Source organism: Eretmochelys imbricata, chromosome 20 (assembly GCF_965152235.1).
Source record: "Eretmochelys imbricata isolate rEreImb1 chromosome 20, rEreImb1.hap1, whole genome shotgun sequence".
In the NCBI taxonomy this organism is placed as follows: Eukaryota; Metazoa; Chordata; order Testudines; family Cheloniidae; genus Eretmochelys; species Eretmochelys imbricata.
The window spans coordinates 4,055,943-4,068,020 of NC_135591.1; the positions used below are offsets into that span (position 1 = coordinate 4,055,943).

Genomic DNA, 12,078 nt, shown 5'->3' on the forward strand with positions numbered 1-12,078 from the left:
AAGCTACACGCTCCTTGAGGCAGGGGCTGTATCTGTTCTCACTAGGCCCTAGGGTAATACACAGCTGGAGGGATCTCCGTCATAGATGGGCCCGACGGTGAATGCCAAAGAGACAGGATGGATCATTGAGAGGTCGCCTGCTGGTCCCGACACCCGCCCCCCAGGTTCTGGCTGCTCCATGGAACCAGCATAAGAACAGCCATCCAGGGTCAGTGCGATGGTCCATCTAGCCCCGTATCTGGCTGCTGACAGTGACCAACGCCGGGTGCTTCGGAGAGAACAGGACAACGTAGTGATCCATCCCCTGTCATCCAGTCCCAGCTCCTGGCCGTCAGAGACTGGGGACGCCCAGGGTTGCATCCCTGACCAGCTTGGCTAATAGCCCTTGCTGCAGGTTTTTCTCGCTGCTGGCTGGCGCGGGGGCTTTGCTTCCCCGTTTGGCACGTCTCAGGGAAGCAGAAGACGAATCGCTGCAGCCCACACAGCGGGGCCCGGGACGCAGCCAGGCAGCCGGTACTGCTGCTCCATCTGGCCAGCCCAGCGCACGTGACTGCGACAGGAAGATACCCCCAGAGGAGCCTGCTGCTCGCTTGCGCTCGGAGCCCCAACGGAGGCCGGTTCCTCTCCGCACCCCCATCCCGCGTCACCTCGAGGGGGCGGCCTCGGGCACACGCTCCCCTCCGCAGCCCCTGCCCGCAAACCGTGGGCATCCGGACTGTGTCCCCATCACGGGCCTCCCTGCCCAGCCAGGGTGGTGAGTGGCACGTCCCAGTGGGGCTTAGGTGTCTAATCTCTCCCCACTCCGCCTCCCCCCCGCACAGGATCGGGGCGGCTAGACGGCGGGGCCGGAGCTGCTGGCTCAGCAGAGAAAGCCAAGGGCTGAGCGCATGGCATTTCCCGGCTGTAATGCCTGGGAAACCTCCCGGACCTGGCAGGCTGCGGGGAGGGAAACCAAAGAAGCCGTGTTGTCTCTCTCCCTTAGTTACCTGCTAGGGTGGCGCCCGGCTGCTGGAATTCACCCCCTGCCCACAGCTGGCCTGAGTCAGCACCGCCGCCAGCGCCCGAGGGCAACCAGGGCAGCGCCGAGAGCGAAGTGTTCGGCGTGCGACGCGCTCCCCGGCTCGATACCCTGTGCCCAGGGCACAGCCACCTGCCTTTCCAGAGGTGCCCAGCTGCCCCGTGGCAACCGGACCGCCTCCCCGTTGTCATGACAGCAACATAGCGGGTTGCTATGTGGGATCCGGCAGCCACCGTCGAAAGGAACGGGGGGGGGCGGGAGAGGCCAGGTCGAGGGGGCGGGGAGGCACAAGAGCAGCGGGCGGTGCCCAGGCAGGACGGGCAAAGCCGACGGGGGCTCGGCTGGCACCGCACCCAGGCCCCAGATGCCACCTGGCGAGAGCGGCCCGGCGAGCTCTTGGCTCGGGTGGAAATGCCAGCCTGTGTGTCAGCCACCAGCCGGGGGCGGTGCCTTCGAGATGCCAGTGGCAAGGGGCACCGCGCACTGCAAGGTTTGGGCGACAGGGCCCCTGCCTCCTGGGGGAGGGTCGGAACCGGTGGCGGGGGCCAGGGGGTGAAGGATCCAGCGGGGGCAGCCTTGGACAGATCTGCGCTTCTGGGGGCTTCTCCCTCCTCCCCACCCCAGGCACTGGCCTGGCACCGGGGCGGGACAGAGATCTCGTCCCAGGTGAGGCGACCCCGCTGCAGGGAACGAACTGGAGCAAACGACCCCTGAACCACGAAGGGGGAGACCTCCCCCGCTTTCCCGCCCGGCCCTCTCCCAGCCCCCATGGCCCAGCCCCAGCATCCCGGCCCATAACCCCGCTGGAGCAGCAGGACGTAGGGCAGGGAGATGAGGCCCAGCCCCTATATTGCTCCACTTCCCCCCGCACCCCATAGCTAGCCCCCTGCTCACCCCACAACCAGGACACCACTGGCCCCCAGCCTGGCCCTGCTCATCCCATAGCCCCCTTCCCCCGACCCCAGCCAGCCCCAGGCACACAGATGCCCCTGATGCGACCGGTCGTGGACAGGGGTGGGTCCCAGCCCTTCACAAACGCCCCCTCCCCTTGGTCCCTGTAAAGGCCCCACGCTGCGTGTGCCACACGGCACCAACGCCCACGTCTCCTTCCTCGCCACGGCCCCCGCTCTGGCACCCGGGATCCACCTCTGCGCCAGAGCCCGGCACACAGAAGCCACCCGAAGAGCCGGGCGCTGGCATCGAACCTGGCACCGGCGAGAGGCAGCCCCGTCCAGGTCCCCCAGCGGGCGGAGGCGGCGAGCGAGGCGGTGTCACCAACCACAGGAGTCAGGTGCCCCGTTGCACAGGGGAACCGCAGCGCTGAACACCAGTGCCGGGGCCGGAAAGGGCCTGGCGTGGGGCCACCCCGTCCTGAGCCCCGGGCGGCCGCTGCCGGTGAGCCCGGACTGCCCCTCCGCACGAGGCCGGGAGCGATGGTGCCCGGGCGCCTGGTGCCCGTGGGGGGCTCGGGCCCCGACAGCCAAGGCGAGCGCTGGGCTCCGTCATTCTCAGATGCCCAGCTGGGACGGGCCCCATCTGTTGTCCCCGGCACTTGCCCCCAGCCCGGGCACCATCCCGCCCAGCCGGGACGTGGCCACGGGATCAGCAACAGCCCAGCTCCCCCCCGCAGCCCAGTGCAGCTCCCCTCCCCACCAGCACGGTCCAATGCCCCTCCCCCCAGCCCAGTGCAGCTCCCCTCCCCACCAGCACGGTCCAATGCCCCTCCCCCCAGCCCAGTGCAGCTCCCCTCCCCCCCAGCATGGTCCAATGCCCCTCCCCACCAGCACGGTCCAATGCCCCTCCCCCCAGCCCAGTGCAGCTCCCCTCCCCACCAGCACGGTCCAGTGCCCCTCCCCACAGCCCAGTGCAGCTCCCCTCCCCACCAGCACGGTCCAATGCCCCTCCCCCCAGCCCAGTGCAGCTCCCCTCCCCACCAGCACGGTCCAATGCCCCTCCCCCCAGCCCAGTGCAGCTCCCCCCCCAGCACGGTCCAATGCCCCTCCCCACCAGCACGGTCCAGTGCCCCTCCCCCCAGCCCAGTGCAGCTCCCCTCCCCACCAGGACGGTCCAATGCCCCTCCCCCCAGCCCAGTGCACCTCCCCTCCCCACTAGCACGGTCCAATGCCCCTCCCCCCAGCCCAGTGCAGCTCCCCTCCCCCCAGAATGGTGCACCCCCTTTTGCTACAGAATCAGCCCAGTCACGCCCCCTACCTGGTGCAGCTCCCCTCCCCGCCACCCGGTGCAACTCCACCCTCCAGCACAGTGAAACTTCCCTCGCCCCCAGCATGGCGCACCCCTCCGCCTAGCCCCTGCCCCCCAACATGGTGCAGCTCCCCTCCCCCGCAGCATGGTGCACTCCCTCTGCTACAGCATCAGCCCAGCCTCCCCCCCCCCCCGCCCCAGCATGGTGCGGCTCCCCTGATACATGAGGCAGCTCTCCCCACCCCCGGCATGGGGCAGCCCCCTCTGCTACAGCCTCAGCTCCCCCTCCCAGTCCCATACAAGCGGGGAGCAGGTGCCCCAGGACACGTGGAGGCAAACTCCAGCCGGAAGGTGCACAGGGGCCTGTAACCACAGGAACCTCCCTGCTGCTTGGAGAGCGGGGCTGTCACCACCGGCTAATGGCTCAATGGGGCAGCAAGGTGCAGGCAGGGCAGCCCGGCTAGTGGGGCGGGAGGGCAGCTGGCCACATGGAGGCTGGGCTTCCGATCCCCAGAGTGGCCAGCCCCTGGCATGGCTGGGGGCGGGGGGGGGGTGGGGGGGAGGGGCGCGTGTACACACGGGTGTGCAAGCCGGCATGCATATGTGTGTGCACACAGGCGGGCCTGTTGATACGTGGGTGGCCGCATGCAAATATGTGTGGATGCGTGTGGGTGTTTAATCCGAGGGGGCAGCTTTGTGTGTGTGTGTGTGTGCGTGTGTGTGTGAACGCAGGTGTGGTTGAACACCAGCGTGTGCCAAGTGTCGTGGGCCTGTCTGCGTTAACCCCCGGGTGGCTGCACACCAGTAGGAGCGTGTGCGTGCGTGGGGGTGGGAGCGTGCAAAGGTGTGTGTTGTGTGCACACCAGTAGGCGCGTGTGCCGGCCTGTGCTAAGGTGTGACCGCACACGAGCAGGGGTGTGCAGGCACGCGGGTGTGAGCGTGTGCGGGTGTGACCGCACACGAGCAGGGGTGTGCAGGCACGCGGGTGTGAGCGTGTGCGGGTGTGACCGCACACGAGCAGGGGGGTGCGCAGGCACGCGGGTGTGAGCGTGTGCAGGTGTGACCGCACACGAGCAGGGGGGTGCGCAGGCACGCGGGTGTGAGCGTGTGCGGGTGTGACCGCACACAAGCAGGGGGGTGCGCAGGCACGCGGGTGTGAGCGTGTGCGGGTGTGACCGCACACAAGCAGGGGGGTGAGCAGGCACGCGGGTGCGAGCGTGTGCAGGTGTGACCGCACACGAGCAGGGGGGTGCGCAGGCACGCGGGTGTGAGCGTGTGCAGGTGTGACCGCACACAAGCAGGGGGGGGCACAGGCACGCGGGTGCGAGCGTGTGCGGGTGTGACCGCACACGAGCAGGGGGGTGCGCAGGCACGCGGGTGTGAGCGTGTGCAGGTGTGACCGCACACAAGCAGGGGGGTGTGCAAGCACGCGGGTGTGAGCGTGTGCAGGTGTGACCGCACACGAGCAGGGGGGTGCGCAGGCACGCGGGTGTGAGCGTGTGCAGGTGTGACCGCACACAAGCAGGGGGGTGCGCAGGCACGCGGGTGTGAGCGTGTGCAGGTGTGACCGCACACGAGCAGGGGGGTGCTCAGGCACGCGGGTGCGAGCGTGTGCAGGTGTGACCGCACACGAGCAGGGGGGTGTGCAGGCACGCGGGTGTGAGCGTGTGCAGGTGTGACCGCACACAAGCAGGGGTGTGCAGGCACGCGGGTGTGACCGCACACAAACAGGGGGGTGCGCAGGCACGTGGGTGTGAGCGTGTGCAGGTGTGACCGCACACGAGCAGGGGGGTGCGCAGGCACGCGGGTGTGAGCGTGTGCAGGTGTGACCGCACACGAGCAGGGAGGTGCGCAGGCACGCGGGTGTGAGCGTGTGCAGGTGTGACCGCACACAAGCAGGGGGGTGCGCAGGCACGCGGGTGTGAGCGTGTGCGGGTGTGACCGCACACAAGCAGGGGGGTGTGCAGGCACGCGGGTGTGAGCGTGTGCGGGTGTGACCGCACACAAACAGGGGGGTGTGCAGGCACGCGGGTGTGAGCGTGTGCAGGTGTGACCGCACACGAGCAGGGAGGTGTGCAGGCACGCGGGTGTGAGCGCGTGCAGGTGTGACCGCACACAAGCAGGGGGGTGCGCAGGCACGCGGGTGCGAGCGTGTGCAGGTGTGACCGCACACAAGCAGGGGGGGTGCGCAGGCACGCGGGTGTGAGCGTGTGCGGGTGTGACCGCACACGAGCAGGGGGGTGCGCAGGCACGCGGGTGTGAGCGTGTGCAGGTGTGACCGCACACAAGCAGGGGGGGTGCGCAGGCACGCGGGTGTGAGCGTGTGCAGGTGTGACCGCACACAAGCAGGGGGGGTGCGCAGGCACGCGGGTGTGAGCGTGTGCAGGTGTGACCGCACACAAGCAGGGGGGTGTGCAAGCACGCGGGTGTGAGCGTGTGCAGGTGTGACCGCACACGAGCAGGGGGGTGCGCAGGCACGCGGGTGTGAGCGTGTGCGGGTGTGACCGCACACGAGCAGGGGGGTGCGCAGGCACGCGGGTGTGAGCGTGTGCGGGTGTGACCTCACACGAGCAGGGGGGTGCGCAGGCACACGGGTGCGAGCGTGTGCGGGTGTGACCGCACACAAACAGGGGGGTGCGCAGGCACGCGGGTGCGAGCGTGTGCGGGTGTGACCGCACACAAGCAGGGGGGGTGCGCAGGCACGCGGGTGTGAGCGTGTGCGGGTGTGACCGCACACGAGCAGGGGGGTGCGCAGGCACGCGGGTGTGAGCGTGTGCAGGTGTGACCGCACACGAGCAGGGGGGTGCGCAGGCACGCGGGTGTGAGCGTGTGCAGGTGTGACCGCACACAAGCAGGGGGGTGCGCAGGCACGCGGGTGCGAGCGTGTGCAGGTGTGACCGCACACAAGCAGGGGGGGTGCGCAGGCACGCGGGTGTGAGCGTGTGCGGGTGTGACCGCACACGAGCAGGGGGGTGCGCAGGCACGCGGGTGTGAGCGTGTGCAGGTGTGACCGCACACAAGCAGGGGGGGTGCGCAGGCACGCGGGTGTGAGCGTGTGCAGGTGTGACCGCACACAAGCAGGGGGGGTGCGCAGGCACGCGGGTGTGAGCGTGTGCAGGTGTGACCGCACACGAGCAGGGGGGTGCGCAGGCACGCGGGTGTGAGCGTGTGCAGGTGTGACCGCACACAAGCACGGGGGTGTGCACACGCGTGTGCCGAGGGGAGGAGCCACTCCCTGCGGCTCGGTGCAGAGGCCCGGGCGGAGGGAACTTTCCAGCTGTGAGGACCAGCTGTTTCCGACGGGAAAGGAACGTCCCTGGATGGCCAAGTGGGACAGAGCTGACGCCCTGGGAAGGGGCTGAGTGTGTCAGCCAGCTGCTGCGGCGGCTGCCTAGGAGAGAGCTGGCAAGCTGCTGAGGGTCAGACGACCAGTGTCGCCCGCCGGGGATTCCCAGGTGGCATCGGGAAGGGACGCGCCGTTCGCTTGGTGGCTCCGGGACGCAGGGAGTGGGATGTCCCTGGGATGGCTGGCGTTCCCTCTCTTCCTCCCCCGTTCCGCTGGCGGGCAGTGCCCCGGGGCTGCTGCACTTTACCCACCGAGAACAGGGGGGCAGCAGGCTCCTGGCCCTGGACACGCTCCCAACGCCAGCCCCAGGGCCTAGCGCAATTCTTGCCACAGGGGGAGATCCGGGGCCTAGCTGCTGCCGCTGCCAGCCCAGTATCCTAGAGCATTGCCAGAAGGGACTGGGGTTTGATGCCTGCTGCCGTGGGGGGCAGGGTGCCAGAGTCCCCTCTGGAGGGAGCCCTGCCCTGGCCAGCCCTCCGGCATCCACAGGAAGGAGCATGAGAACCTCACTCGTCCCTCACCGTCCCCTTCGAGAGACGGCCCCGCGTGCCTGGGACACCAGCCTGGTGCAGGTTATTTGGGGCAGAGGGGACCTGCGTGACGGATGCCTACCCCGGCTGCCCTCCCCCACCGATCGCAGGAGGCTCCAGAAACCCACAGGAAAGCAGCCTAACTGACAAGTCTCTACGCCACCACGGGGCTCTCTCCCCTCCCCGCCCACCTCCCCGGCCGTTTGCGGGATCGCCTCCCTCTTTGCACAACAGCCAGAGCCGCGGAAGTGAGGAGGCAAACCCAGTGTGCCCCTGCCAGGGCCAGCCTGGTCCCGACAGCGTGGACCTTACACGGCACAGAGCGAATCACTCACTGTCTCCTCCAGTGCCAGCCTAACGCCCGTCCAGGGGACCAGACACCTCCCAGCCACTGGCTGGGCCTGCTCCGATTTCCCCCCTGCACAGCCCTCGCCTGCCCGGACCCCCCCTCCGTCCCCTGCCACCCAAGCTGAGATGCCACCTCCTCAGGGGAGCTGGCGGGACTTGCCCTGAGAACGCAGGAGCCCGGCAGTGGCGTGACAGTGGCCGAGGGACATCGGGGGGAAGAGCAACAAGGGGCACGCTGCGCGCCATCCCCCGCACCCCCGCTCTCTGCGAGCCACCTGGCGTGGTGCATTTCAGCACCGGGCCGGGATGAGCCCTCTCGACGGCTTCCCGCCGGCTCCTCCCCAGACTCAGCAATCCAGCCGCCGCGTGCCGTTGCCCTGGAGAGCAGAGTCTCCCGTGGTCACCCGCGCGCCAGGCCCCTCTGTGGGGCAGAGGAGCCCAGCCCAGCCACGCCCCTGCGGCTTACCTCGGACGATGCTCAGCGAGGCCTTGATGTTGTTCTTCAGCGGCTGGTCGCTCACATGTTCCACCAGGCGGAAAACTTTGTTCAGATGCAGTTTGACCCCCTCGTGCCTCTTTGCCTCTGCGCGGATGGCTGCAGACATCAACTGCTTCTGCACGTTCATGGTCCCTGGCCCCTCGCCCCGGCTGCTAACTCCTGGCAGGGCTACGTCTGGGTCTTCTGCCCATGGCTCAGCCCCCGCCCTGCGACCAAAACTACCCAGATCCTCCTTAAAAATGAAAGGGGCCCCGGCCCATCCGGCTGGGTCTGTGGCTCTGTCTAGCTCTGTCTCAGCGGCACTTCCTGAGTGGCGCGTCACCCAAACCAGCAGCCTCTGCCGCCCGAGCTGATTCTGACAGCACGCACAGGGTGTCGCTCGGCGAGGGCCCGCCGACAGCAGGACCGGGGCCTGCGAAACACCCCGCAGGTTCCCAGGCAGGGCAGGGAACTCCCACAGCGGGTGGAGCAGCTTGTCGGGCTGCTTCGTTGCCAGGTGTTTGGAACATTGGCTGCCCGCAACGTGTAATTATTTCATTCATCTCGGCGGCACCCAGATCAACAGCTGTCCCATCGGCTACGCCAGGACACACCCAGCCGAACACGCCTATCCCTGCACGCCCCCCCCCCTCGCACACACCCATGTGCATGCACCCACCGACCCCACATGCATCCATCCAAACGTGCCACTCGCACCCTCACACCCGTCCGTGCACATGCCTTACCGTGCACACAGGTGCACGCGCCCCCCCGCCCATGCATGCACCCCAAGCCCCGTTCATCCCGACATACAAGCCGTCCGGGCGCCTCCACGGCCCGTGAACACGCACCTGCGTGCACATCCATCCACCCAAACGTGCCCTCCACGCATGCACGTGCCATGCACCCACACAAGCATGCCTTCCATGCACCCTGCATGCATTCCCTCCGCGTGCACATGCATGCCTGCCCACACCCACCTGTCCTTGCGCACAGGTATCCAGCCATCCATGCACAAATACATACAGTCATCCACGCCCCCACATTCACCCACACCCGCCTAGCTAGCGATCCCTAACCCCCCCACATGTACACAGGCATCCTAATGTAACCCTGCACCCACCCATGGTCTCCCGTACACACCCATCAATGCACACACACACACATGCATCCGCCTGTGTGCACAAACATTGTACATCCCCAGCCATACACATATATCTCATCCACTCAGATCCATATCATCTAATCTAATCTAACATATCGCCCCACCTATGTATCTATCCCCATACACCCCCTCCCCGACCTCTCTCTCTCTCTCTCTCCCCATGCACCCCCTCTATCTACCTATCTATCCCCATGTCACAGAGTTTGGGGGAGTCCGGGCCCTGCACCCCTCTTCCTGGGATTCACCATGACTCTCAGCCAGCCAGTAAAGTGGAAGGTTTATTGGACAATAGGAACACAGTCTAAAACAGAGCTTATCGGTACAACCAGGACCCCTCAGTCAAGTCCTTCTGTGGGGGCAGGGAGCTTAGACCCCAGCCCTAAGGTTCCCTGCGTTCCACCACCCAGCACCAAACTGAAACAAACACCCACCCCCCAGCAGGCTCTCTCCTGCAGCCTTTGTCCAGATTCCCGGGCAGAGGTGTTACCTCCTGGCTCAGGTTACAGGCTCTCAGGTATCCCATCCCCAATGAAAGTCCCCTGCCACATTCCCAGGTCAACACTCCCCCCTCCCTACTGCGTCACACTCCCATTTATCCAGCATTAGCCGTTTCTGCCACGGCATCACACTGGACGCTTATCCTGAGATGTTTATCCACGGTGATCCTTGCATCTTAAATTCTCAAGGCAGAAGTGGGGTCTAGTGGTTAGAGCCAGTGGCTTGGCTGTCAGGGTGCATCTGGCCCTGTTGTAAGGGATCCAGGGCTGGAGTTTTTAGTATGGGGTGGAGGGGGAGCATTATGGGAGAATCATGTGAGCTGGATGTTTCTGCTAAAATTACTGTCATTGTTAGGTTTCAGAGTAAACACCCACTGAGGTGAACAACAACCCTTTACACCTCTCTCTGGGCTGTCATCTCAGGCTGTCTGCAGACTTCCGTGTTCAGAAGGTTTTATTCAGAGCCGTAAGGGGAAAGGGGCCCTGACTTTGGTGGGGATCCGGGAGTCTGGACGCCAGGGTTCTAGATCTAGCTCTGGGCTGAGCTTGCATTTCACCTCCCTTTATAGGAAGCAGCGAGCGTCTCCAGAGCAGTGAGTGTCTTTGCAGCATTTGTGTTTTGAACAGCACTGGGACGTCGAGTGTCAATGTGCCGTCCCCATCAGCAATGCGGGGCCGGTCCCAGTGAATGGGAGGAAGGCTGTCTGCCCGCCATGCTTACAGGCGGTGGATATGATCGTATCCTCATGAGTTGGTTGGATGTTGGTGAACACAGGGGAACACAGCGCTCTCAAGTGTAGGGCAGGAAATGCTGAATGCGTGTCTCTCCCTTCCCAGAAATCCACGTTCCGGGAAAGCCCCCCTCGGCCCTTTCCCCCATGGGTTTTTTTTGTCAGTTGCACAAGCCCTGGCCGGGGAAAGGTGCAGGCCGTCGTCAGAGTACACCACAGAGAGGTAGGAAGTGCCAGCCTCCTACCTCCGCTGGCTTCCTCTTGACGAGATGACGTTTCAATCAACACAGCAGCTTGCTAAGCGGGCCTGGGTTTTCAGTATTACTCAGCTCCCGTCTGGGCATCGAACGGAAGCAGACGGCTTTTCAAAAGCATTTGGCACCCAGCAGCTCCCTCCCAGAGCAGTGGAGGATCCCCTTCCCCACTGGGAACAATGGCGTTCTCCCCCCATCACCACCTCCCTCTCCCACCTTATGGGAGCTGCTGGGGGCTGAGAACTTTTGCAAATCTGGCGCCTTAGAGCGCCACCTGGTGGCCCCTCTCACCCACCCTGGTTCTCATTACGTGCGCTTTGCCGTTCGGGGCATGGTTTGAAGAGCGTTATTGACGGTGGATTTGGGCGGGCTTTGTTATGGCATTACAATCTCTGATCTCCTGGTATCCGACCCGGCCTGCCTCCTGCCACCCGCCTCTCCGGCTGCCCTCTGGCCCATCTCGGACTCTGATCCTCTGGGCTCCTGACTCTGCCAGGACTCAGGTCCGGCCCTGTGGACGCTCTTAGAGCAGGAGACGCCCAATGGAGCTGCTGCAGCCGTTTGCGTCGCCTGAAAGCGGAGTTCAGTCTTTGAAGCAACGCTGCATTGTTGTTCGTTTTGTGATGCGCGTTCGTCCGGGGGCAGCGGCTGCAGGCCGCGGGCGAGTTTGCTCTCTGCCTTCAGTTTTAACTAGTTCAGTGCTTACAAGTGACACTAAGAAAAGACCCAGAGTCCACGGCACTCACTTCTCCTCCCAGGGGGAGGCCTCAAAATCGGCTCCCGCTTGGCAGAGGGGCGACGATATTAACGCCCGCACCCCGGCTACACTGCACATCTGCTATTGCCAGGGGGAATTACAAGGCCTAAAATGGCCAGTGAAGACGCCGCTGGCAGTGAGAAAACGGTGTCAGTTCGCGGCCTGCTAAGCCAAGCCACGACCTCCCCATTCACCAGCCACCAGTGACTGGGAGCCATGAAGATTCGGCCATAAATCCCCAGCAGCTTCACGCTTTGCAGGGGTCTTTCTGTTGCCTGCAGAATCAGAGGCGCTGCCAGGGAAATCACACACAGCACAGCAGCTTGGCACCCCAAGGCGGGGAAAGAGAGAAGGCGTTGGAGCCCAGACAGAAGAAGTGATTTGGGAAGCCTCTGGTTTCGGTGGGGGTGGGGGGCAAACCTCAAAGGGGCCTGGTTCTTAGAATGTTCTGAGCCCCCTCCCTCTGGAAAGCAGGCCCCGTCAGGACATTTCAGTCAGGCCCCCTGGAAACAGAGGGGACCCTCTGTTTGAACAGGAACGGCCCTCCCAACCCAGTCCTTGACATCACAAGCCGCACACATCCCCGGCCTCTGATCTGTTTGCAGCCCTGCTGAATTTGTCCTCCATTTCCCCACGGCGGTTCCCCACTGCCTGACCCGTCTGGGCCAGCGGCTCTCCTGGGTCGGGGGAGAGGGGCGGCGTGTTCACTGGGCAGACAGCGCCCATCAGAACAGCAGCTGCCTTCACGACAG

The 12,078-nt window shown here is 65.3% G+C and overlaps 1 protein-coding gene across 1 annotated transcript in view; it reads right to left on the reverse strand.

Moving 5' to 3' along the window:
• The window catches only part of AGAP2 (ArfGAP with GTPase domain, ankyrin repeat and PH domain 2), a 62,800-nt gene extending 54,730 nt beyond the window's left edge, over nucleotides 1-8,070 (reverse strand). The window contains exon 1 of the mRNA XM_077838186.1: nucleotides 7,911-8,070. Coding sequence (XP_077694312.1) covers nucleotides 7,911-8,070 — 160 coding nt within the window. The remainder of the gene's footprint in view (nucleotides 1-7,910) is intronic.
• Nucleotides 8,071-12,078: the final 4,008 nt, after the last annotated feature.